This window comes from Seriola aureovittata, chromosome 11 (genome assembly GCF_021018895.1).
Source record: "Seriola aureovittata isolate HTS-2021-v1 ecotype China chromosome 11, ASM2101889v1, whole genome shotgun sequence".
Classification (NCBI taxonomy): Eukaryota; Metazoa; Chordata; class Actinopteri; order Carangiformes; family Carangidae; genus Seriola; species Seriola aureovittata.
Window position 1 is genome coordinate 14,682,075 of NC_079374.1, and position 27,512 is coordinate 14,709,586.

Genomic DNA, 27,512 nt, shown 5'->3' on the forward strand with positions numbered 1-27,512 from the left:
TAACACTGAATTCAAATATGTGGTTATTGAAAAAAAAAATGTAGGTAAGAGAAAGTTGAAATTATCTGACTTTATGCAACAGTGTCAACAAGACACGTTTTCATATATGCTTATTATGGAGATGGAAGCAGTTTTGTAAATTTTGAGTATAGATTCACCTATAGCTAAATCATGTGAATCACAGCACAGTCAAAATTTTGAGACGAGGCAAAGCTAGACAGGCAGACTCATGCTTACGTAGAATATGCAAAAATAATCTCTCTTCACTGAAAAAATAAGAAGCATGTGAGAAAAGAAAGCAAACTCATTAATCATTCCTTTCGTTTGGTTTGCCAGTTTAAAACTTACGTTACATTTATGCTCCTTGAATTCCTCGTCAACAACAAATCAGCCCTGGTGCCCTTTGACCTAGAGACATAAGACTGGCCCTCCCTGACACTGCTTTGCCTGGTGCTCTTCTCATTGGCCAGTATTATTCAAAACAATGCAGACTAAGTTCAGAACAGAAAAAAACATTAACAATATACAAAAAAAGAAGAACTAGAACTTGTTCTAGGATTTCTTCACATTGTTTTCCTGTGAATGAAAGTGTTTATGCATATCACAATATAGTCTGTATATTATACACATTTAATATTTGAACCAAAAAAAAAAAAAAATCACTTCAAACTTTAGGGAATGCATAAGCATAGGTAAACAAGGCATATACTGTGACTGTGCATAGCAAAAAGACAAATGAAGCAAATAGGGACAAGCTCAGGAACAATGTGGATAGCAAACGATAAACCTCAGGGTCGTTCTAAAAAAACAAAGAAAAAAAAAATCCTATAATCCATCTCTAACTGCGCTCTCACATTCAACTCAAACACTGATTAAAACAGGACCTTAAACACATCTTACATACATACAAATAACATACAAAGGTATTTTATAAAGCATTATAAAATAAATGAATATTTTAGGCATACTTGAGGTACATGTAATCTTTATTCTTTCGGCGTTTCATTGAAATGGGTTATAGCAGTGTCTTGCATGCAGTTTATTTGTACACTACAAGCATTATGCATATGAATGATGGGAGATGTTAAATTCTATGTAATCAAAACATTCTTTCATTATGCATAAAGTATAGTGTAAGTATTGAAAGTTTTACTTACATGCAAAATATACCTACATGAATGGATTTATACTTTTATAACATGGAACAACAGATGTAGTTGTGACACAGTTTCGGGAGGATGTCACAGGAAGAACTGACAAAAGTAACACAACTAACTGCCACTATGAAATGTAAACAGAAGTAGGAAACACATGAGATGTTTGATGCCATGTCCTTGAGACCATCGTTCAAAATATTCGGAGCCATCTTTCATCCAATTTAGATATTTATCATGATAAAGAATGAGAGGCAAACTGTGCAAAAACAGTTCACAAAGCACACAGAAACATAAAAGATCAGCTAACCTTATTTTCCGGTCACAATTTCCAAATAAAAATATACAGTAAAAGTTAGAATAAAACAGCTCACAGAGGCATAAGCATATAATATCACCAGTAATCAAACATGGGGCTTGTTAAGAAGAATTACCATCCATATAACAGTTTTTATAGACATATAATTTTTCACCTCACAGCTCCTGCTGGATGTAAATCCCTATCTGCCTGAATACAGCAGAACATGGAGAATATGTCTGGTTTCATATCACGGGTAATAAATAATAATGCTCCATAAATTCTCTAATTTCATAATCATTGTAGAGTACACACTGAGAGTCATCATCGAAAAACGACTGAGAAAGCAAACAGACAAAATGAAGACAAGGCAGACACATGGAGGAGTCAGAAATGCTAAGTGTTGTCGATGTCCGAAAAATAGACAATATTAAAGATGATCTTCTCCGAGATCAGACTGACAGAGGTTTCTGGTTGAGTGAGGTAACTTATAGCAGGGTCAGTTAAAGTGTACAAACAACAGAGGCTCTTTCTTCAGTTTCCAGCTTTGAAAGACAAACCCCTCAGTGGAGGATTCTCTTGTTAAGCCCAGTTTCATGATAAAAATTTGTACATAATTAGCAATATCATAAATGGTAGCTACATACATAGCACATAGCAGGCTGAGATGAAGTATGTGAATTATTTTGATGATTCAACAAAATGTGAATGTGCAAAGTGTTCCTGCCAAGTGTCACTGCTCTGATACTCAAACTTACTTGACGTACTGAGCTGGATTTGTTTGGACTTTAGGCTATTTGGGTCATTTTTCCGTAGTCTGTAAATAAAAAAACTAGCCATGCCATGACTGTATACTTTGCATCATGACACATGATGGACAGGGAGGAAGCCTGATGAAAATAGTACACTCTAGCATGCATAATCATGGAGAAACATTCATGCAGGTCTACATGTTTATTGTTAACTGCAGCAACTCTGACACTGTCTCTTGGATTTGTCAAGTATCTTAAGTGCTATCACTTAGCATGACCTAGCTTTTAAAGCAATGCTGCTCGTTGTAAAGACTACCCCTGAAGGAACAACCCTTTTTGAAGAGTAAAAAAAAGTGTATAAAAAGTCAATCAACCAAACTACGAATTCTTAAAGTAATAACATTAAAACTTTTTTTTTTTCTGGTTGAAAAATAATTCAGTAAAGTAATACAACAATGAGTGATATAACAATAATTCAAGACACTGGATAGCAGAACTAGCTGCAATAGAAGTTAAACCATTAACTAATGTGTCTTTCAGAACACTTTGAGAAATGTTGCCAATCATCACAAACAGTCAAAAGTCATCCTGGCTCCTGAACACAGCCAAAATAGTCCCACTACAGCTTGACTGAGCAACCTCTCTATTTAGGCACCAACCCTCAGACTCAAGTAAGCATGGCCAGTTTGGCATAGATATCCGTACTAAGGAAGAGAGTCCAGTGGATGTCTTAGTCACTATTGAAGGTTGTAAACATTTTGTCATTGTCAAGACTCATTTATATATCTTGCTCCCTGACATCTTTGCCCACAACCTCCTTTTCACTTTTGTCTTTTTCGTATTTGTTTTTTCCATTTGTTGTCACTCTGTTACATGATGGTTGAGAGGCAGTTGAGGGTGCTAGTTCATTTTTATGGGCGTTAGTTTTTTTGAGGTCGTCTGTGACAGCAACCTCTTTGTCAATGAGCGTTTCATCTTTTTGAATATCATCCCTGGCTGTGGGCTTACTGGCAGCATGTTGCCTTGCATAGTGTCTATATGCTCTCTGGATGACAACGGCTGACGAGTCCTCCTGTTTGCGGCGGAGAGTGGTCGTGATGGGTTCGTAGGACACTTTGGAAGGATTGGAAGCCATGAAGCGCTCCTCCATCTGCCCCCTTAGGATGTCCATCTCCCCATCCTCACCTAGAACACGTTTTGTAAATGCAAACAGGATGTCCAGGCAGTGAATGCGTTCTCCACTCACCATGGGTAGATCCATGGAGATCAGTTCGAGCTTGTTAGGCTTAGCTATGCGTAACGGTGACTCCAGAGCATCTGCAAATTCTGACAGCTTATTGTACTCCATGAACTGTGTTGCATGAGGATCAAACCTTTCCCAGACCTCATAAAACATTTCAAAATCATCCTCACTTAGTGGGTCCGCACTCTCCTCAGTGGCCACACTGAAGTTTTCCAGGATGACTGCAATGTACATATTCACCACAATTAGGAAACAGATGATGATATAGCTCACAAAGAAGGCAATTCCAACAGACGGATTTCCACAGTCTCCTATAACATAACTGCCAGGATGCTCAAGTTTAGCATTACACTCATCTTCTTTTTTGTTGAGAATGGGAGCTAGTAGGCCATCCCACCCTGCCGAGGTGGTGATCTGGAACAAACAGATCATGCTGTTGCCGAATGTCTCGAAATTGAAAAGGTCATCTATGCCTGATTCCTTCTTCACATAAGCAAAGTTTGACATGCCAAAGATGGCATAGATAAACATCACCAAGAAGAGCAGGAGACCAATGTTGAACAAGGCAGGCAGTGACATCATCAAGGCAAACAGGAGTGTGCGGATTCCTTTGGCGCTTTTAATAAGTCGGAGGACGCGGCCAATCCGAGCCAATCGGATGACTCTGAACAAGGTTGGTGAAACAAAATACCTCTCGATCAGGTCTGAGAGAAACATGCCTAAGGAGAGAAAGCAGAACACATTAAAGGATATCGAGTGCATACAAAATGTGCACACTGAGAGAATGAACAAACATGCATATAGATATCTGGCAAGTTAACAGAGGCGAGTCATACCAGCGATCGACAGAATGACTATGATGAAATCGAATATATTCCAGCCATTTGTGAAATAGTATTGGCGAAGCGAGATCATCTTCAACAAACACTCTCCAGTGAACATGCAGATGAATACTACATTGATCACGTAGAGAATTTTGTCCTTTTCTTTTGACTGGTCAGCAGTTTCCACCATCATGGTTACCATATTAAGCCATATTAGAACCATTATTACAATATCGAAAGCTTGTTTTGTGGTGAAGTCAAAGATGTATCCTTGAATCTTGTTCTGAAACAGACACAAGGCAGAGAAACAAAAATTCATTTTAGGTGCTATGAAATTACGATGGATTAGTAATACAGATTAGAAGAGGTCATGAATAAAGTTACATACTGACGGTCTAGGAATAGGTTTTTGTGGTTTCTTTGACCCCAGCTTTTTCATGGCATTGTAGTATTTCTTCTGTTCTTCAGTCATGAAGATGTCTTGGCCTCCGAAGTAAAGAGGGAATGTGAGGCATGTTAAATCACAGCAAAAGCAATGAGGAGACACTGCAGCAAGAGAACCTGAAAGTAGTGCTTTTCAAATTGCATCTCCGTCAGAATACTGAGGTAACAAATACAAAATTTTGTTTCAAAAGTAGATTTGATACTTATCTTTTTCTTTTGCTGATTGAAGTTGTCTATGATGACACCGATAAAGAGATTGAGTGTGAAGAAGGCTCCGAATATGATGAAAACAACAAAATACGCGTACATCTTCAGGTTGATCTCATACTCAGGTTGTTCTTGTGGCTATAATAGTGACAGAGAGAGATAATAGTGTGTTGAAGTTAAGATTTGAGATTTAAGATTTCTGGCAATTACTTATTTACATCAGAGCCAAATAAAGTCATGTTGTTGTAATAAATATATAATAATAATAATGATACTTATAGCACTAATAAATGCAACTTCAATCTGATTTCATGCGGCACCTATCCTGCTTTGATGAGGAGCTGAAGGTGCAGTGCAATCTGGCGCCTGCAACTCTTCATCTAACAGCTCGCTGCGGTTACTACTTCTTGTTCCACTACTCCCTCTCAAAAATTAAAAATGATCCATTTGTTTTGGGGACGGTTCCTCACGCCATAGCAATAAATTAATACAGTTTTGACACAGGGTTAAAAACAAATGAAACTAAATAAAATAATATATATAAAAAAATGTTAAATGTTGATGTTTTGTGCGTTTCCATTTTGCATGGACAATGCATCGGAAATGCTCTGTTGCTCACGAACACTATTGACAGCGTCGGCAGGTTTAAGTTGCCCTCTGCTGTAGAAGACTGAAAGGCAACACACCTCTGTGTTTTATCTTGTCATATAACAACACACAAAAATCTTTGATTTGTTTTTATAAAGGCATTTTAAATCTACTGCATACTGTATTTTATATACTCAACACAACTACTACTGAAAAAAATGAGTACCATAAATAGTATTAAAGATGTAACTTGTAACATAACTTAAAATATTGTGATATTAGAGGAACAAAGAGACAACAACAGGATGAGCTATATATGAAAATGGGATTACCTTGCTTTGAGAGTCCACAGCAGCATACATGATATCCATCCAGCCCTTGAAAGTAGCCTGTACAGAAATAGACAATATCAACAAAAATTATTGCACTGGGCCTTTGATTGTTCCATCTTTGACAATTTTCCACTAACACTAACAAATAACATATCAACAAGTTTGAAATTGCACACATCGTAAAAATTATCTAACACTGCTGATTCAATTACTTACCACTTGCAGCAGCGCCAGGTAACCCACTCCAACATTGTCAAAGTTGATTTTGACATTCTTCCAGCGACTTTCGTTGCCAAGGGCATCACATTCTGTCTTGTTTTTCACCTCTGATGGAAGGAAACGCCTGTCTGTGGTACTGTTGACACAATAGTTGTACTTCCCAGCAAATAAGTTGACTCCCATGATGCTGAAGATGAGCCAGAATATGAGACATACCAACAGCACATTGAAGATGGAAGGAATGGCTCCCAGCAGCGCATTGACAACCACCTGCGCACCAACACACAAACAAAACCCATTTGTACGAAAGGCAGAGACCTCAGAGTACACAACTGATACACAACACTCTGGTAATGGTGAGAATAGGAAAACACAAGAGTGAATGTTTCAGTGCCAACAGAGAGATCAGTGAGAGCCCATCATAGATATGACTAAGACCAAAGCTCCAACACAATGACGACTGCAGGGTAAAGATGGGGGAAAAAATTAGGAGAGGAGTCAGGAAATCAATCAAATAAAGAATACTACATATCTAAAAGTGCTTTTATTGGGTAACATCAAAATTTTAGGAAAACATTGAAACAAAACACCTTGTAGAGGCAGGAGGACGCCACAAAATTTGCTTACTGTAAACAGAAACATAAATAAAGCATGAAGAAATCATGTTAAAGAACCCAGCAAACAATATCCAAGACAGTGAAATTGTAATGGAAACGAATGTAGCGTTGCAGACGCACATGAGAAGCTGTTCATGCAAATGAGGGAATTCACCGGCTTCCACGTGAGGAAAGACCATCATCATCATAACAGTGCTGTAGATCTAGACCACCACAATATGAAAGCAACTAATCAATATGTTACATTGATTTCAGCAGCTGTCGACCTTGTTACATAAGTTATGAACTCCTGTTTAGACCATGCTTGCATTGCACAGAAAAAAAATTGTAATGCTATAAAAAGTAACAGAAATTCTATTTTACATTTGTTACAACAGACATGAGGCTAAACTGAGAGGCTGGACACACAACAACCAAGTTTTTCACTGACGCACAGGCCTAGATACCTATATACATTTTTGAGAGTCGTATTGTGTTTGAGAGCTGAAACTCGAAATATACAGGCACTTAACTCTTGCTAATTTCCTGTCTTAGCCATATTTATCATACTATACTCGCCTCCTTTTTTCCTATTTCCAGATCCCCCTGCTCACCTGTTCTTCCCTTTCCAATCTCTGGAACGTCCCCGCCCACCTGCGCACCTGTTCCTCATTTCCCTCATCTGGTCCCCAGTATTTATACCAGCTGATTGTCTCCTAATGTCTGTGTGTGTGTGTGTGTGTGTTTTTCTCTCAATGTGCTGCTGACACAGTGGACACCTGCTCTCTGTGTGTAATTACCTGTTGTCTGTACCTACCTGCCTGCCCGACAATCTGTCTGACTGTAAACCCAGTTCTCATCATTTAATCTATCAAAGTTCCTTCACTGCATCTGCCTGCCTGTGTGTCTGCCTCGCCCCTCCCTGCCGCTGCGCCTACCACCAGTCGTGACAATAAAACTGCAACTTATTGTTTTTAAACTTCTGTTTTTGAACGGATTAAACAACTGAAATATAACATGTTCACTATCAAGTTTTGGACATGCTTGCGGGAGGATTTGTTTAATCTTTAGACAGAACCAGGCTAGTTGTTTTACCCTTATACTTAACTAAGCCATCTGCTGGCCCAATAGCTTTATATTTAATGGACATATATAGTCAGCAGCATCAATCTTCTCATCTTACTCTTGTCAAGAACGCAAATAAGCACATTCCCAAAAATGTCAAACTATTCCTTAATTCCTATTCCATAATTTAAACGTTATTATTTAAATATTAAAGTCAACCTCCGGGGACAAACAACAGCTGGAGAAGGAGGATTAGGAAAAGAGAGGAATGCTTCAGTTACATGCAACAAATCTTTGGGGTATCTGCTGCTCTGCCTCTGCAGAGTGAGACTGCAGAGTTACTGTGCTCTGTACCGGTGGAGTGAGCCGGCGTCAGACAGTGCCCCATGACTCAGAGTGGGTGGAGAAATCCAATGACCCTTACCCTCATGCCCTCGAACCGTGACAATGCTCTCAGGGGCCTCAAAGCTCGCAGGGTTCTCAGAGACTTGATGGCACCGAGGTCAGAGCATCCCATGGCGTTGGCTACCATACTGACAAGTGAGACCTGGATCACATGCACACACACACACACACACACACACACACACGTCAAAAGTAGAAAAGACACATTACATTTCTTTATACTTTAAAAAGAGCTTTGTCAGATACTACAACATGGATTCTATTACCTAAAAAAAAACCCTCCTGAGAAGTAAGAATTGTGTGAGAGCAAGTGTGTATCTATATGAGTGAACATCTTTCAACCTACATCAACAATGAGGAAGTCCAGCCAGCACCACGCATTTGTGAAGTACTTGGCAAATCCGTACGCCACCCACTTCAATAACATCTCCAGAATGAAGATGTAAGTGAAGATTTTATCTGCAAACTCCAACACCGTTTTAATGGTCTTCCTCTTCTCAATGTAGATGTCTTCGAATGCCTGGATGTGAATGAAAATGACGAGTAATAAACTGTGAATCTGAATACAAATGTCAGTGATGCCAAAAATGCCCAGAAAGAAGTTGTTGCTGTTAATGTTGTAGAAAGATTTGGGTAGTAACCAGTAAATTCTTGACATCCAGAATCTATTGTTTATAATAGAAAGGTCACTCTTATTCAAAATCTTGACCTTAAATTGCACGGAATGAGACATTTTCCACATTTGCACCAAAACACAGCAGTGAGAAAGGTTTTCCTCGATAACATTAAATGAAGTACAGTAGTCTGAGAATCTACTGCATCATGAGAGATGCCAGATACAATATGTAAACACCTGACAGTAGCCGTGTCACTTCTCGCAGGGGACTCACCAGTGCTCCACTGCTTAGCAGGATCATGAAGATGATGAAGCTCTCAAACCAGTTGTGCTCCACTATTCGGTAACAGGTCTTTCGTAGCGTCCACCACATCTTCCACCAGCCCACGTCCACATTTACCTGACAACACTGGAACTTTTGCACGCAGCCTGAGACAGAGACAAAGAGGAAATAACGATTTAGATGCATAATATGCAGTATCAGATTAACACCGAGGCTGTAATAGCAAGCTCAGTGGTGGCAGCGACTGTAGCAGTATTCACCGTCAGGAAAGCAGGCATCAGGATCCATAGCTTCTTCTAGTTCAAAGTCTGTAGACTCTCCTCCCTCCCCAAGTGCTGCATCTTCCACTGTGCTGCCCTCAGAGGAGCTGTCCTGCCCATCGTCATCGACAATCTGCGGAGGAAGCCGAGCAAAACTATTCTCAGATGAGCAAATATAACAGAGCCGTGGCAAATGTAAGGGGCTGACATGCTAAGAACCCGTCTGTCCACACACTTCATGCGCTCCATATCCCTCCACAATGAAGTTATTTATATACAATTCCAATACAATAATAGTCAAAACATGCCAAGACACTTGCACAAGACTTGTGAAATTGGTATGTTTTGACAGATGCCTGCTGCCTGTCTTGTTGTTTAAGGCTGTCGGTAAGAAGGACTTCACAGGAATCATTGACATGCATCCAGTTTGACACTGAATCAAATGTATGATGACTAAAATGAAGAACATGCATCAATCGGTATTTGCTGTTAAGAGATGTAACAAATCTTATGATTAAATATTGACAGGAAAATACGTGCATGTTTTCTTTCTGCAGAACAAACATTAGGACACCCTCATTAGCTTGACGGCAGAAGAGCAGCCAAGTGCTCATAAACACAGAAGGCAATAAGGAGTCTACATTAGACTCATCAACTCCAATTCATTGCGGGGAACATGCTATTACCCCGAAGGCAAAGGTGACACTGAATCACTATCATTTTACATTTTCTAAATCATACAGTTGCTGTTATTTATTTAGATACAACATACTGGTCTGTCTTTTTAACTGATTAATGTTTTTTAGCCAGTTAGAGACTCACAACATAGACACAGTACTTCCTCTTTGCAGCCATTACTATGAAATATATCTTAAAAAAAAAAAACACTGGAGATTTGAAGCCAAACAGTGTTGTACAGTAGCCACATGGTCTCCCCTTTAGCCTGTTGTTGTATGGCTTTCTACAGGGTGTGTCTCCTAATAGCTGGTAGATGAGAACAGCTTGAATGCCTTCCTGGAGAATGCAGGAGCACTGGGCTGTCCTGGGACCAGCTAATGCAGTGCAGGGAATGATGTAAGCATGTTACTGCGATATACTGTGAGCACTTAAGTCAATGTGTTTGTGTTGCCACTCCATCCACCCTTTCTCTGTCAGAGGTGCTTTATGGTAAATTTGAGCAAAATTAAACTGTGGAAATATAATATTTTGTTAAATGTCATTTTGAATTGATGAAAATCATCACAGATGACCAATGTGTTGACATCATCCCATTATGAGTGTTATTTTTAAATCATATTTATCCTTGTTGGGAAATGCATCATTGTAGCTAAATAGATTTGATGTCACGCAGCAAAACCCCTTAAAAGCTTGTTCTACGTTTAAACTAAAATTTAACTAAATTAAGAAAGACTTTAATGTGATTCCGTATTAGAAAATTTTGCAAAGAAAAGAATTTTCATCGATGTTTAGGTCAATAAAAATATTCCAGCATCAAAAAAACAAAAACAAATTTGGCATCAGAGGGTGAATGACATGAGGCTAAAAGCAGATGAGCGACCTGCTTAAGAGGTTACTGAATGGTTAATATGGTAAATGAGGCAGGCAATCTTTGACGTGAGTGTAACATACTGTTTGGTAAAATGTTCTTACAAGTCTCCTAAAACTTTGAGAGCATCTGTAAAACAGCAGCAAGCAAGCAGTCACATAACATTGCTTACAGATCTTCAATAAAACACTGCATGTAGGCAAATTATTTAAAGCAGAGACAAAAAAAATAGATAAAATAAATAAACAAGTAAATTACTAACAATAACATAACAACAATTATACATAGACAGTCAGTGTATTTCTTTCTTCTTCTTTTACACTGTGAGCTTTTCTCCAATACAAAGCAAACATCATTCAGCTCCCCAGCACTCAGACTTAAACGGCACATAATGTAATCTGCACAATAGTATTTTCCTGTCTATATGGCCTCTCCTCATTAAAGCGTCATAGTATATGGGATCTTTAAGGAAAATGTCACTGCAGACTCATACCTTGTTGCAAAGTGCTTAAAAGCGAATACTGTGATGCCACATCCAACTTCCCTCAACAACAAACATGTTCGCCAAGAAACACAACCAACATCACACATCGTAAAACATTATTCTGCTTGTGATACGGCTGATGAGACTTGGTTTCAAAGGAGCATTATCTCTAACAGTAAAGGCAACTTGACCAGTCAGACCAGATCCACAAGAGCATCCTTACCACATGGCATCCTGGTATATCAGATGAGGCGCTGCTGAAGTCCTCCGTGTTGAGGTTTTCAAAGTCAGACTCTCCCACAGCAATAGGAACAGTGACCGTCACACTAGGATTGTTGATGAAAGACATAATAGAGTCATCACTCTTGCTGCTGACTATGTACTTGTCTCCATTTTTGTCCACTCCGATCACATCCCCATTGCCATTCTTAGGAAAGTCTTTGATGGTATGGTTGGGGACACCATTGGGTCCTAAAGGTTTGTGGAGCTCATCCAGAGATTTTTCATCACCCTTCCCTTTCTTCTTATCCCTGAGACAGACGCTGTTACAGCTGCTTCGAAGCAGGGACTTGGCGAAGGCGATGCCTTTGTGAATCCGTCCAATGGCGATCTGCAAATTGTTCGTATCGCTGTCGTCCTCTGTCGCTGCCAGGTTGTCGGCACTGAATGAGCTCAGCAGCAGGGCCAGGAACAGGTTCAGCACCTAGCGGATAATGACATTACTTAGTGTTAAGATTGCGTTATCTTTTGGCTACTGTACTTCATGATAAGAACAAAACAGGTAGCTACAGAACTGCACCGTGGATGGTTATTCTTAACATCAATCAGCTAAATCTAAAAGAGTGTGATGAGTTGGATGATAATGTACCACAAGGTTTCCAATAACCATGACCATCATGTAGAGAATGATGCACTTGGCTGTCCCAGCCACCTCCATACAGTCCCACATGGTCTCTATCCACTCTCCACAAAGCACTCGGAACACAATGAGGAATGAATGGAAGAAGTCACTCATGTGCCATCGGGGCAGAGTGCAGTCGGCAGAGATTTTACACACACAGTCCTTGTAGCTTTTTCCAAACAGTTGCATGCCCACCACAGCAAAGATGAAGACGATAATAGCCAGTACCAGGGTCAGGTTGCCCAAAGCCCCCACTGAATTACCAATTATTTTGATCAGTGTGTTAAGAGTGGGCCATGATTTAGCCAACTTGAATACTCTCAGCTGTAAAAAGAAAAGAAAAGCCGTCATTTCACATGTTTCTACACTCAACGTGCCCCTGAACATTTTGGCAATGACACATTTACATATAGACTCACCAATCTGAACGATCTCAGAACAGACATGCCAACCACGTTTTCCAAACAAAGCTCGATCAAGCTTAAACTAACGATGATTCCATCAAAAATATTCCACCCTTCCTGAAAGTAATAGTATGGGTCCAATGCAATGATCTTGAGGACCATTTCAGCAGTGAAGATGCCAGTGAATACCTTTATATATTAAAAAAAAACAAAAAAACAGAAATACAGACCATTAATAAACATGATACCTTCTTTGGAAATTTTTTCAGTACGCTACATTCTACAGTCCATTCACCTGATTGCCCACAGCCAGCATCCTGTTAAAAAAAGTGGTCATTGGATAATGCTCCATGGCCATAAACAATGTGTTGAGCACAATGCAGATGGTGATGGTTAGGTCCACGAATGGGTCCATCACAATTAGTTTGACCACCTTCTTGATCTTTATCCACGCTGGACAACATTCCCAGATGAGGAAGGTGCGGGCAAGATCGTACCAGCAAGGAGGACACTTCTGCCTCGACTCTTCAAGCTCTGATACACAGGTTGATGACAAAACAAAAATAAATATTGTTGTTTTTATACAAGTAACATTTCTCTTTTCAACATCATTATTAAAGATAGTATCCTATCTTGATTAAAGATATCTCAAATCATCATCACCTTTAATCAAGATAGGATACCCATGCCATGATGCAGAATACCTACCCTCCATTGTGCTGGTAATCACACTAACTATACTATGGGCTCTCTGTCTGGCCTCTGGGCCATCAAGGAAGTCCATAAACTCCTGGTTTGTACCTCCGCCAGCCTGTCTGTACTCTGTGTCAGTGGTGTCAGCCTGGAGATAGAGATGGTTGTTATGGATACAATTCAGAAAATAACACAACACATTACACATTGGATGTACACTAGCTACAAACGTGACAAACAGTGTAAAGCTGCAAAAATAAAATTGAATTGTAGATTAGAAAGCTGCATATTTCTATAGCAGGTTCACTCACAATAATGTGATAACTTCGCACAATAACGGCACCCTGGTCAGATGGTCAGCAGTTATTCTTACCAGTCATGGTTGATCGGGATAATAAAGTATAATGTTTTTGTTGTTTTTTTAAAAAAATGTAATGGCTAAATTCACATTACAATGATCAAATTATTGATGTTGGAGCTTCTCTGGATGCACCACTACAAAGAGTGTTCAAAACAGCCCCTGCTTGCAATTAGATCAGCACACAACAATAATGTAACTTTGACAAAACAAATAAACAAGTAAACACATCAAACTGTTGACTGCATACCCTACTGGAATGAATAGAGACCCATGTCTGCCTGGCACAAAGATATTGATTTTAACCCCTCCTCCATGGTTTGGAAAATGATCAGTAATAATGTCAAGTATCACTTATGTGATTTGTAGTTAACAGACTGAAATATACACAGTGTGAGTCAGGCAGGAAAAAGACAAAGAGAAAAGAACCAAGGCTATAGGAGCGTCTGGACTGGACAACCCTTTCTTACATTGTCTCCGGTGGAGGCCATATCTACTGTCACTTTAGGCAGAAGGAGCCCCACAGGTGACGACGGGATAGAATTCCCACCCACCAGAGACACAACCCCATTGCAGTCTACAGAGCTGTGCATGATCCCATTGGGTGGAAGCAGGAGATGTGGCAAGAAGCTGCACTGGCTCATACTGCTGCTGCGTCGATCAAACCTCCGGGGAAGAAATAAAGAACCCCTCCGACTCAGGTTGTCTTCAAAAATACTGTTCTCATCATCAGCAAAGTCAGTCTCTGACCCCGTGTCCTGTGCTTGGCTTCGGAAACTGAAAACGCTGCTCCTGCTGTTCCGTCTGGATGAGAACAGGGGTCCACGAAAACTCAGAAAGGACTGGGAAAGAAAGATATTCTTCAGTGGAAACATGATACATGCTGACCGTGGAGAAGAAAGAACGGCGATGACAATGACTGACTCTGCAAATATATACATATATATATATATATATATATATATTTAAAAAAAACGATTTCTGCGGTGAGGTGAAGAAAAGAACTACAAGATGATGATGATGGTGGTCATAATGATGTCGGTGAGCATTGTGAGGAAACTGCAAAATTAAAAATACATACTGGTGATGACTGAGAATGGTAAAGATGATGATCATGATGATGATGATCATCATAATGATGATAAGCGTTGCAGGAATGAAAATTGTGAAATTAAAAATGCATCCTGATGGTGATTGATAATGACAAGAATATAAGAAGTTGATGAGGACAAAGAAGAGGAGGAAGATGATGATTACGATGATGATGATGATGATGGCAATGACAATACCGATTATGATGATGAAAAGAAAAAATTTGTCACTGTGATAGCAGTCAAAAGAAACATTGCATTAAGCTTACTTGCATGACATGAAAGCATCCCACAATTTGTTAGCAACTCAAGAAGGATGAGGAAAATTAGCCAAACACATGGTGAATAATGGAACACAGTACAGAACTGAATTCTGATTTCACACACAAATCATCGTAACGAACCTGATGTGCAGTCGAGCATTTCATGTCATAGTTGAGCAGGTTTGCTTCCACGTTGAAGCGACAGCGAGCTTTCTTTATACTGTCCTGCGAGTCGGATTTAGGAAACTTCTCACCAGCCCCTTTGCCTTCCTCTTCCTTTTTTTTTTTTCGCCTGTTGCGTCTCTCTTTGGCACTTTTGGAGCTGAGCTTGGAGGCGTCAGATGAGCTCTCAGCGCCGCCGGCTTTGTCACTGACCTCCCCACCTTCAGTAGCAGCCGCAGTTGCTACCGCCTGAAAGAGGAAAGAGAGGCCGATGGGGGTAAATGTTTCGTTTTTTTCTGACCCTGTGTTGGAGATGTGTTCAACTGCGTAGCTGTGTGCACGGAGAAGTTCAATTAAAGGTTAAGAGCACTTTGCCATTATGAGAACCAAATATATTCAAGATAATAAACACAACATGGGACACACTGAAGTTCACATTTTTATACCAATACCTTGTGTGTGATGGGTCTTTTGTAAAAACCCATTAGGAAAAATTGGGATCATACAGGATTCTGATATCTGTCTGATCTCTGAACAGGTGTTTGTCTGACTGATGTAGCAAGCCAGAAAATTTAAAATGAGCAGCAAAGGCTTTCGTAGCCAGGAAGAAAGGTATATGGATTTTTTTCTTTTGGCAATAAAATAGCTTAGGGGGTGGTAGCTCCCATAAGTCTGTAAGTTATGCTGATTTACAACTATGTACTGCAATGGAAGTAAGGTAGCAGAATTTTAAGAAATATGATTATACTGCAAAAGAGAAAATGTCAACCACAGAGGACACTGTTGAAAGCCTATAAAAGGACACATACTATTTATCTTGCAGGTAGCTGAAAGGCAACTACATTTGTTAGGAAAAACACTGACTGAAGTTGTCTTTTCTTAGTCTGTAAAATGTGCTGAAAAGAGCATAAGCCATCTAATATCTGGTGCTGTAGAACAAGATTGGTAATGAGATTTTGTGGTGTGAAACAATGACACATATGGAGATGGAGTGCCGTGTACCTGAGCGTCCTCTTGCTGCCGTTTCAGCTGCTCCAGCATGATCCGAAACTCCTCATCCTTCTCCTTCGCCTCCTTAATGGTGGCCTGGCTCTGCTCCTCATAGGCCATAGCTACTACAGCCAAGATCAGGTTGACCAGGTAGAAGGAACCAAGGAATATCACTAGTACAAAAAACACCATGTAGGGCTTCCCAGCTGCCCGCAACGTCTGAAAGGCACAGAAACAATGTTCTGGTCTGAGAACTGATGCAGATGATTTGTAATCAGCAATGCTAAGTTGTTTCAATAGATACTTATTTGATAGACTTAATATAGTAATATAGTAATATTTTTTCTTTTATCTGACCATTTTTTCCTGTCTTATTTCCGCATTGCTTTTATTTTCTTTTTTTTTAGTGTTGTCTTCTACAAACCGAGTATATGATTGTTATTATGATGTACATCATGATTGTGGCTGTGGCTCAGGTCACATGATTGCCTCTGTCCCTCCACTTGTTTGTCTGGGCAGTGTATTTAAAAAAAAAAAAAAAGGAAACAGGTTGAATGGCCAGATTCACATTCACACTAGCTCACTCGCATTATCAAGATAAAACAAACCTACATGGTAAATGGACTAGCGCTTTTGTAGCCTTGCTGACCACTCAAAGCGCTTTGCAATACTTGCCACACTCACCCATTCACTCACACATTCATACACAGATGGAACAGCCATCAGGGACAAGGTTGGGTTCAGTATCTTGCCCAAGGATACCTCGACACACAGACTGAAGGAGCCAGGGATCGAACCACCGACCTTCTAATTAGTGCACGACCCACTCTACCTCCTGAGCCACAGCCGCTCGAAACATGAAACTAATCAATATAAGATTAAAAACCCTTTGTGATTTGTTGTTGTGCCACCCATGGGGCCAATGTGACTAATGAGTTTGCTGTGTAGATTCATACTCCATGCCACTGTCACCCTTATGTCAAACTACTGTCTCATTTACCCAGTACAATACTAACTGTAAATGTATAGCGAGATAACTGAATCAGGATGTAAGCATTAATGCTCAGTCAACTGTTATCATGTCGTTGCTGTGCTTATTATACACCTACTGTTGTTTTCTTGGGAAATAGCAAAGCTGTGTTTACTTTTACTTTTTTCAATGACTTCAAATTAAACAAAAACAAAAACAAAAAAGATAAAAAAAACAAAAAAAACAACTATCACTGTTCCACATTATGACCAACAGATACTGGCACAAAAGAGAGCTTGCCGATAGTCCCAAACTGGTAATGCTACCCAATTACACAGAGTGCTGAAAAGATTTGCTCATGGGAGCTTTGTTTGCTTTACTTGCTGATGTTATAAAGTTAAGCAGTGGCCTATTCATTGGACATCTATTTGCCTTTTTAGGGCCATTCACATTGTGTTTGCCTGAGTCGTAATGGGACTCATCTTTGTTCCTTTTGGCCAAGATGCACCTGCACTTCATTCAGAGGTCTGTTTGAACAGGACGTTCAAAATATTCCCTTTAATACCAATATTGTAATGTGAGAATGCTTTGCCTTTGACAGAGCCCCTCCTTAACACAACCAGCACTGCCTGATAATGTATTCTGGAAAAGCAGACAGTACAAATACAGCACCCTGAAGCATGCGTGAGGTCAAACACTTCATGAGGCTGCCACCAAACACGCTCTTGAAGGATCACAGAGCAACCAAAATGAAAAATAAAAAAATAGACTAAATGAATTCATTAAGCAATTTAACACAGCAGTTAAAATACCAGGGCTTGATTTTTCCATGAGCATTTCAGTGTAAGCCTTGTTACACAGGTTCCTCACTGTCACTCCTTTAAACTGACTTAAATTGACTGACAAAATGCATCACTCCTGCTCACTATGTACTCAGTCCATTAACAGCTCTGTATGGCTACCATTAAACAGGGGGTGTGTATCTCTCCACTAAATTTAAAATGGCTGTATTAATGTCATTAAAAAAAAAAACTTTATCTGTTGTTATTGAGGTTGCATTGAGGTTGCATTCAAAACTTCCCCAGATTACACACTTGGGTAATAAACACTTCTCATTCTCTCTTTCTACATGCTGCCACATTATATGTAGATAACAAAATTTTCATTTTTATGTATTTGACACCTTCCTCAATCTTTTTAATATCCAGCAACAACCTTTTGAAAACAGAGTATCTGATTTCATCCTTCCTGGTGCGGCCAATTCTAGCAAGAAACCTGATAAACTGAATCTGACAAAAAAACAAACTTTCTTTTTGCTAATTGCTAATAACAATTGATATTCTTGCATCATCAAAAAAGTGTATAAAATTGTTAATACGAGTTTTTATAGCTAATTGCCTACCTGCTGGTAAAGGTTCTCCCAGTAATCCTGTGTCATCAGTCGAAACAGAGAAAGGAAGGCCCAACCAAATGAGTCAAAGCTGGTGTAATCATAGTCTGGATTCCTTCCCACTCTCATGCATGTGTACCCCTCCGGACACTGCCTGCAACAAACAGAGAGTCTGTGAACATCTGACAGAATCATACCTCCACCTTCTCACACTGTACAGGTGCATCATACAAGCATTATATTCACTCTATATTGTATCCAGTCCTCTAACAGTCAAGGACTAAACTTACCCAGCCTCACTGCCATTTCCACAAAGCAATGGATCTCGTTTTCCTGGAATAAAATAATAATTACCTGGTGGGAAGAGAAGGAAAATCAGAGTTTTGTTATCTGGTGGTTTGTTATCTGTGCCTCAGCATAGTTAAGGATATAACCATTTCTAATCACATAACTTTTTTCCAAGCAGGATCAACTTGTGACCAACTCAAACCAGAACAGAGGAAAATTAATCAAATACTCACTCTTATTGAGCGAGTACTCAGTCCAGTTTTCCTGTAATGTTTGGTTTGTTGGCCACAGTAGACACTTTTGCTTTAAATGGCCCATAAACAACTGTAACCCTATGAGGGCAAAGACGCTTAAGCAGAAGACGGTGAGGATCATCACATCGGAGAGCTTCTTCACTGACTGGAACAACGCACCAACAATGGTCTTCAGGCCTGCCAAATAAAGCACCACTTATTATCCTACATAGCCATTTAGAAGACATTGCTAACACACAGTAGCCTGCGCATGCGCATTCATTCTTTCATTTTTTTCCCCAACTATCATCTACAGAACAGGCCATGATGAGGAGTCATAATTATGGTATGTTTTAACAGCAAACACTAGAAATACTTGGAAAAAGTTACTTTCGCCACCACCTTCTGATAACATATTGTTCTCAATTTTTGACAACATGGAGGCTGTTTATCAAAGCTCAATGTAGCCATCAGACAGAGGAAAGTAACACAGGAAATTAGGATCATGCATGTCTGTGATGATGCACATGCAACAATTAATGGGGGGACACCCTCACCACAGATTACATGACATTATGCCTTCATTAACCACAAGCGAAGATGAGCAAATGGCATTCAAGAATAGTCCACTCAGAGACATCAGTGCAAAAAGACTAAGAGCAGGTTGTTCAAAAGACATAAGAAAATGGCACAGATCTCACAGAGTAACTATGCAAACTACTACTTCCCTGAAGAAGTAGGAGGGATTTTACTGGTTAAGATTCCTGATTTCCTGATTTTCCTGAGTCAAAGAAAATGATCCACTGAAGACCAGAAGACACTCCCATTTCAACTACCTCTCACCTGGGATGCCCAAGATTGTTTTTAGGATTATGGATCCTCAGATTGCTCAAACAACTCTGTGACATATCTGTGATTAGGAGATGGACAGGTGTGTGTGTTTGTGTGTGTGTGTGTGGGGGTGGGGGGTCGCAGAGCATACATGTCATGACAGTTGCTAGAGGAGAGGTAACTGAAGGAAGAGGGGAGGTTGAGGTGCAGCGTGCAAGAGGCAAACTTCCATGCACTTACTCTTACTGCTTACCTGGGATAACTGAAATAGCTTTGAAAGCTCTCAGCACTCTGAATGTGCGAAGAGCTGAAAGATTGCCTAGGTTTACAAACTCTGTTACATACCTGCAGGGAAACTTAAAATTACAATGGCATATTGACTCAGAAAACAATACATGTTTCATTTTAGTGCATACACAATCAGGTGAAGCAACTGGGTGAACTGAGGCATGCACATTGGTGAAGGTAAAATGATAATGAGGCCACTGTGGTGAGAATTAAGATATGCACCTGGCCCCATGTGATACAAGCTTAAAGGAAAAGATTGGTGATATTCTATATTAATAATTAAAATGAAAACCAACAATAAATTGCCTGATATAGCTTATTCCTTTGTGCCGTAGACCTCCATTGTTGTCTACATCTGTGGAGTGATTTGTTCCTTTATTACCAAGAATAAACACACTGTAGTTTATTTTGAGTCAATCCCACATTGAGTACACCTCCCTGTTGCTGTAGATACTCATGATAACTCCAAATCCAAAACTATGAATTTAAGAGCCGTTTTTTTTTAAAGATTTACATCTCCAGTAGAAACCAAACAGCTTTTGGCTGAATGCCACTGACAGTGCAGGGAAACATGAAGATATTGAAAGATGTTTTATAGCATTATTAGTTTGGAATTTGTTGGCTGTTAGAAATATACAGACTAACACCAGCCTTATCCTTTAAGACAAAAAAATTTAAATAATGATGTTACTTTTGCTTCGACAAGTGAAACCAGTAACTTGTTGGTTGCCAGCTTGTGCACCTTGAACACAAGGTTTACATAGAGTACTTTGAAGAAAAGATGTAAAAACTGTTAATAGACTTAAAAGTACTTACGCCATAACAATGACACAGAAATCCAGCCAGTTCCAGGGATCTCTTAGAAATGTGAACTTTCCTATACAGAACCCTCGAGCTAAAATTTTAACAAGGGATTCAAAGGTATATATTGCAGTGAATGTATACCTGTTGGAAAACAAATGTAACTGTTACTCTACATGGCATCTACACTATCTGTGTGATATATTTGTGATGCAGTACGTACATGTGATTCAATGTGCAATTCATGGAGAACTTACTCTACATTCTTTGTCCAATCAGGCGGTCTGGTCAGTGTCATAAATACACAGTTGGTGAGGATGGTGCACATGATCACCACACTGAACAATTTGCAAGCAGTTGTCAAGGAAGTCATTTAGTTTACGGTGGAGTTAGCTCCTTTTTGTATCATTTATCATTTCTCAAACAAAGTAACAATGGAAACAATGCAATCTTGGCTTATGTTGACAAACAGTGATCAAGAATGGGATAAAAACCACAGATTTAGTGTGGGCTCAACATAAACATCATTAAGGGAGTTATTTTTAAAGTTTGCCATTGCTTAATAGACAATGTTAGCATTAACAACTGTTTAATTACCAGTCTAGAAGAAAGGTTGGAGTTCAACATCAAACTTCATTCCTTTACTCCCCAACAGCTGTCTCCAGTGGTGGACAATGCCAATGTTGACGCTTGTTTTGCTTCTATTTCTATGGCTTCTTTTCCTCTTCTCAACACTTTCCGATACCAAGTCACTGCAGTGTCCGAGCTGCCCTTAAGAAGTAGTGCTGCTCAGAGGGTGTATATTGACTTCTTGTATTGTAAACACAACAATGGATAGATGGATGAAGCTCTTGGTGAGACTGGTAAGTAAACAGCTGTTAGTTCTTGCGTTGGCTATGTAGCAATAGCAAAACTTACAAATAGGTCCTTTAATGCTTATCAGATTAAGATCTTATTGAAAGGATATGAGTGTACCAAAATCCAAATTGATATTCTTCTAAGAATGTTGAAGGGGCTCAGGAGGTACAAGGCAGGAGCGGCATTGAAGCGGAAGATGACCTTTCCTTTGTTTAATACTATGAAAGTCTGAGAGGAAAAAGAGATATATGTATAAAACACTCTGATTTATATAAGAATGACTTCTTGTTGTTTTCAGCACACATTTCAGTGTACAAGTCACTAATAACATTTTGTATATTGCTGATCAGCCTCATATAATTCCTTTTAACTGAGCTTGTCTTCCTGTCATCTAAGATTGAAACCTCTGCCAGATGGCAACACTGCAATGATAACAGCTGTATGCAGTGCAAGATGAGAGAATCTTTCCTACAACCTCTTAGTATTAAACTACAAATAATGCCTAAGTATGAACCCAGTTAAGATAAAATCAAATCAAATAATTCTCTGAAACAGTAGTTCAATACTGTCTTGTCTTGTGATGACAACCGAGCAAACTCTATTAGTGGATTAAAGATTTTTTTTTGTCAAAATCAAATCATGATGAGACAAAAAGAAGATTTGAATGCTAATTCATCTGTGTTCAAGGTTTCCAGCCAAGCTTCAGACTTAAATACGTACTTTCTGATTACAGTAGTAGGGGTCGAGATCTTCCAGCGGTGTCGACACCATGCCTTTAGGAATGTCCCCATACAGGAGAGGGAGTGAATTGCCTGCCTCCAGGTCACTGCTGGGCTTGAGCTTATTCTCATCATTGCGTTTTTTCTTCTCGCCCTTGGGTTTCTTGGCGTTCTCCTCAGCAATCCGTCCCTCAATGGCTTTGAGGGACTCACGACTAAAGCGGTGGAAGCTGTCTGGACCTGGTGGTACAAGCAGCTGTGCCATCTTTTCATCCTGCACCTTCAGACTGAACTGCTAGCCTCCAACATGAGAAAGGCCTGAGGGATCAGTACAGACAAGAAGCTCTTTTTAGAGGTTAACAGCTGTTCGTTCCGACATGACATATTATTTCATTGAAAAATGGTTGACCTCTGACTAATCCTCATAAGTTTTTGCGACAAATTCCCACAACAAACTAAGTGAACTGCTTCAAATGGTGGAGAGGGAGGTGGGTGCGGCTCAGCTCTTTGGTCAGAGATCGTCATCTCAGGAAGTGGCAGGCTATAATGAGCCTAGAGATGGCTGTCATACACATAAATTCCTGCCAGCTGTGGTAAAATTAGATCTAATTATCTGCTCTTCTGTAGGTAAAATTAAGATTTGACATGACAATGATCAATTCCAGGTAAGATTCTCGCTCCTCTCCTCCCTCCCTCGAAATGAAAAGAGCCCCTCTTCTCCCTCAGAGACTGAGACAGAGCGGTGGGAGGAAAAGATCCATCCTACTAATAGGCCTGACTGGTATGATGTGTTAGCCAGACCTTTGCAGTATTAAATATGAATGCACTACAGACTGCACGGCATCTCTCTGGGTGCCCTGCCACTGAGAGCTTTTGCCTGATCTGAATGTAATAGTGTAATAGAATACTTCCACATGTTGTGCTGTGATGCAAGAAATCAATCACAAACACACTGATCAATCAACTGCCCTCAGCACTGAGTTGTACATGCTTGTGATGTAATTGTAACATAAACGGATGTCTAACTGCTGGGGGACAAGGCTCTGAGTCTGAATATATGTCCATCTACATTGTTTTCATATCTGCTAGAATATTTGGTTTACACTGAAACAAAGCAAAACATTGTGAAAACAACAGAGACAGTTGAGTTGAATAGAGACACAAAAGGGAAACACTACAGGTAGTTGCTGATTTTCAGTTGACTGTGGTATTGTTCAAAATACTATCAAGTTTATGAAGACACCTCTCCAGTCAATTGCCTCTGTGTGTATCATTGGTGCCAACATTGCTGGACAGAGAGGGGACCTGCTGAGTTAGTCAAATGCAGTGCATGAGCCTTTGCAAGTACAAAGCGTTGGTTACAAATATTTGCACCTACTGTATTAGTCATCTTTCCTAAACATCACATCGTCACAATAGCGTGTCCAATTGTATGAGTATGTGTAAGGACTTAAGGCGAGCAAGACTTAATGAAAACTCCTTGAATTCAACTTGTTTAAAAAAAGCCCAAACTATTTGTTGCCGTCAGTGTCATTATGGACATTTGTTTGAGACCAGGGAGCCTGCCCTGTCTTTAATACACACTTCAGATTCAATGTATCTGTGTCTGTGAGAGAATATTCCAACACAGCTCCAACACAAACACACGACTACAGCAATGAAAAATGCGATAACATCATATTTCACACAATAAAAGTCAACCATTTAGGACCAGAGTTCCACATGATCACATAAGCCACATTTCCCACAAAATACTGGTTAATGTTTTCTAATGAACTTACCGTATTTTATGGCTGAGTTTCAATTACAGGATACATTTTGCTGTCTTTGAATGGGATTTAGACAGTGATGGAGTATGTTTCAAATATGCTAACTTCATGGGTGATGTTGTTCATGGTGCATCTACTCTGCTGTGCTGTGGCCTTTATGAGTGAAACACATGAACAGATGTGATAAGTGTATACACTGTCATAGTTTAAAGTAAAAATGTCACCCTCTGTTCCGATGCACCATATATTGTTTGTATAATGTATGGTGCAGTAGGTACTGAAGCCCATATGTTTCTCCTGCAATGATAAAGTGCCTCAGATGTGTGATGATTTTAAATGAAGGGTAAAAAACAACAGTCATGCCATATTACTGTAGCCTATAACTATTTATAGGACAACAATATAGTCTTGGTTGAAAGGAAGCAACAGTAAGACATACTTCTTAACTCTCTGTTAACTTTCTGAAAACAAAATCAAACAAACCTCGATCTGATGTTCAGCCAACAAGGTCAACCTGCAATGACTAACCTCTAAAGAGGTATGCATCATTCTGTCAATCCATTCCCAACTCACACACAACTTGAGATATGAACGGCCACTTTGAAGCTTCAGATAGGACCACTTCAATTTATCTGCAACCTGTCGGTATCATGACCTTGTGGTGACTAACCTAAAATGGATACATTCGTTTCCACCAACTCTCACTGGAACAGAATGTCAACACATTGGTTTGGTATTTGCTGTTCACAATACATTTAACTGTGTCCTGCCGATGAGCTTTAAGTGATGACTGACGATGACCTCAGGCCACCCAAGTCACCTGCAACTATATGAAACACTCACACAGCGTCAACGGAAAGCTCAGCGTGAATATTTCATTACTCATTTCAAAACTTTACAACTCCATTTAAGTGACCTCAAATTGCTTCTTGGTACTTAGATGACGGAAGAAATGTTTGTCTCTGATTGTAGCCCATTGCCTCAGGCTTCAAAATAAAATACACTGAGCCAACGCAAGGTAAAGATGTTGTTGACAAAGGAGAAATACATTATTGATACATTGATAAAGCCAAATTTAATGTCAGTGGAAGCCACAATTCTACGGACATTAAATTAGAGCTGCAACGATTAGTCAATTAAGTGATCAACAGAAAATCAAGTGGTAACTATTTTGATAAGTGATTAATCATTTTGAGTAATTTTATGAAAAAATGCCAAAATTCTCTGATTCTGGATTTGTGACGGACGTTCTTCACCATCTACTGACTTTTTACAGACGAAACAACTACCTGATTAATCAAGGACATAATCAGCAGATTATTTGCCTAAATTAAATACACTTGTTAATTTTGGTTTGGACATTACAGTTAAAGAGAAAGTTTTTTGACATTTTGAATACCAGTATAGACTAATGAACGCTACAGTATGTTTCTTGTAAACGGACTTGCCTCTGCTGTCAGACTTATATCCATTCTGACATGAAATTGATTATGGTGAGCTGGTTACAAACTGGCTGTGAAAAGATCCTTTTCCACTGCTGTCCCCCAAATCCCAAGTTCTTGTTCTGTGTCAACAGACCTAATGGATCCATCCTGTCTGCACTACTTAAATCAAGTAGGTGTCCTTCAAAGCTGCAGTCATCACATAAGCAAAGCCTCTCTTCACGGCCGGTATGGACGACAGGAAGAATTGCAATGACCACTACCTTTTTCAATAGGCCTATACATAGGGGGCTTGTGAGTATTGTTTAGTGTAAGATAGACTTGAAAATCTGTGAATTTATCCTTTAATTCTACTGATTTACTTAACTTAACTTAATTTAAGTTTTACTTGTTAGAGGTTGTTTTCTCTCAGATATACAGTACAGGTACAGACTACTGTGCAGTATACTATAGCTCAGTTTTTGTTCTGTTATGTCGACTTGCCCAGCAGGCCTACAAAACGATACGAATGATTTAAGTATATGGTTACTGGTTAGTAGGATGACATCCATTAATGAGTAGGATTGGAATAACATGTTCTTTCAAAGTTAAACATACCTGTATACACAGTGATCACACTTCAGTATTTGTGGGCTCCTCTGGGACCAACACACTCACAGCTCTTAAGTGCTCACAACTAATGTCTGCTGCTGCCTCTTACAGACTACAGGATCAGGATTAGATCTTGCTCGTTCAGGGCGTTGGCTAAATAGCTGATGATACAGTCATTTTTTTTTTTTATGTAGAATCTGCCGGGCTATACTGTGTGTGTTTGTGTGTGTGTGTGTGTGTTTGTGTGTGTGTGTGTGTAGTCTGGATAGAAAGCAAACAGGGCAGGATGATCTCTAATTGACAGCAATCTAATAATGATGTTGACAATCATGCAAGCAGGAAGTCGTCTAAGATGGAGTGTGGGCTAATAATTGCTGCCATCCCATTAACTGCCCGTGATTTGCACTCTAGTCACTGCCCATATGAACTGCAAGAGATCAATCACCTTTTTCCATACACATCCTCTAACACAGTTACAATCATAAAACATGACATTTAACAATATGATAAAATGTGATCCATAAAGACTACATCATATTAAGTGTGAAACCTCTCAGTTTTTTAAATATAGCACATTATAAGCCTATATATGTATTTTGATTGATAGATAGACAGACAGACAGACAGACAGACAGACAGACAGATAGATAGATCGATCGATAGATAGATAGATAGATAGATAGATAGATAGATAGATAGATAGATAGATAGATAGATAGATAGATGGATAGAATCTGAATCAAAACTTTTCTCAGCTACAGGCTTTAATACATCATTTACAGAAATAAACCAACTTTTAATTTAATAAATTAATTATTTAATTATCAAATCATATTATTTCGTTTGAGAAAAAGCTCACAGATACAACTTTAACAGAATTTGCTCCACTCACCATCAGTTTTCCATCCTCGACAGGTGAACAGTACAGGGGGGAATGTCGTAGCTTAACTTCAGTGCGGATAAAAACGTTGTTTCAAATAAATCTGTTCGTCCGTTAACGACGTTTGACGCTTTGTCCCAGTGCACAACTGGTAATTTCCACGATTCCAACAGGAAAACCCTGAGCGAGAGAGAGAGAGAAAGAGAGAGAGAGAGAGAGAGAGAGAGAGAGAGAGAGAGAGAGAGAGAGAGAGAGAGAGAGAGAGAGAGAGAGA

The 27,512-nt window shown here is 39.4% G+C and overlaps 1 protein-coding gene across 1 annotated transcript; it reads right to left on the reverse strand.

The window, feature by feature from the left end:
• On the reverse strand, positions 1-27,384 carry scn1laa (sodium channel, voltage-gated, type I-like, alpha). The gene is made up of 27 exons (XM_056389296.1): positions 27,251-27,384; positions 22,558-22,874; positions 21,950-22,065; positions 21,237-21,329; positions 20,995-21,123; positions 20,144-20,235; positions 19,060-19,257; positions 18,829-18,892; positions 18,551-18,692; positions 16,191-16,397; positions 15,168-15,437; positions 14,143-14,514; positions 13,330-13,462; positions 12,917-13,155; positions 12,637-12,810; positions 12,185-12,541; positions 11,540-12,019; positions 9,287-9,419; positions 9,018-9,172; positions 8,474-8,647; positions 8,147-8,269; positions 6,059-6,331; positions 5,843-5,899; positions 4,923-5,060; positions 4,660-4,764; positions 4,284-4,554; positions 1-4,166 (listed from the first exon to the last, which is right to left on the reverse strand). The coding sequence occupies exons 2-27, from the start codon at positions 22,819-22,821 to the stop codon at positions 2,983-2,985; spliced, it is 5,943 nt and encodes a 1,980-aa protein (XP_056245271.1). The 5' UTR covers positions 22,822-22,874; positions 27,251-27,384; the 3' UTR covers positions 1-2,982.
• Positions 27,385-27,512: the final 128 nt, after the last annotated feature.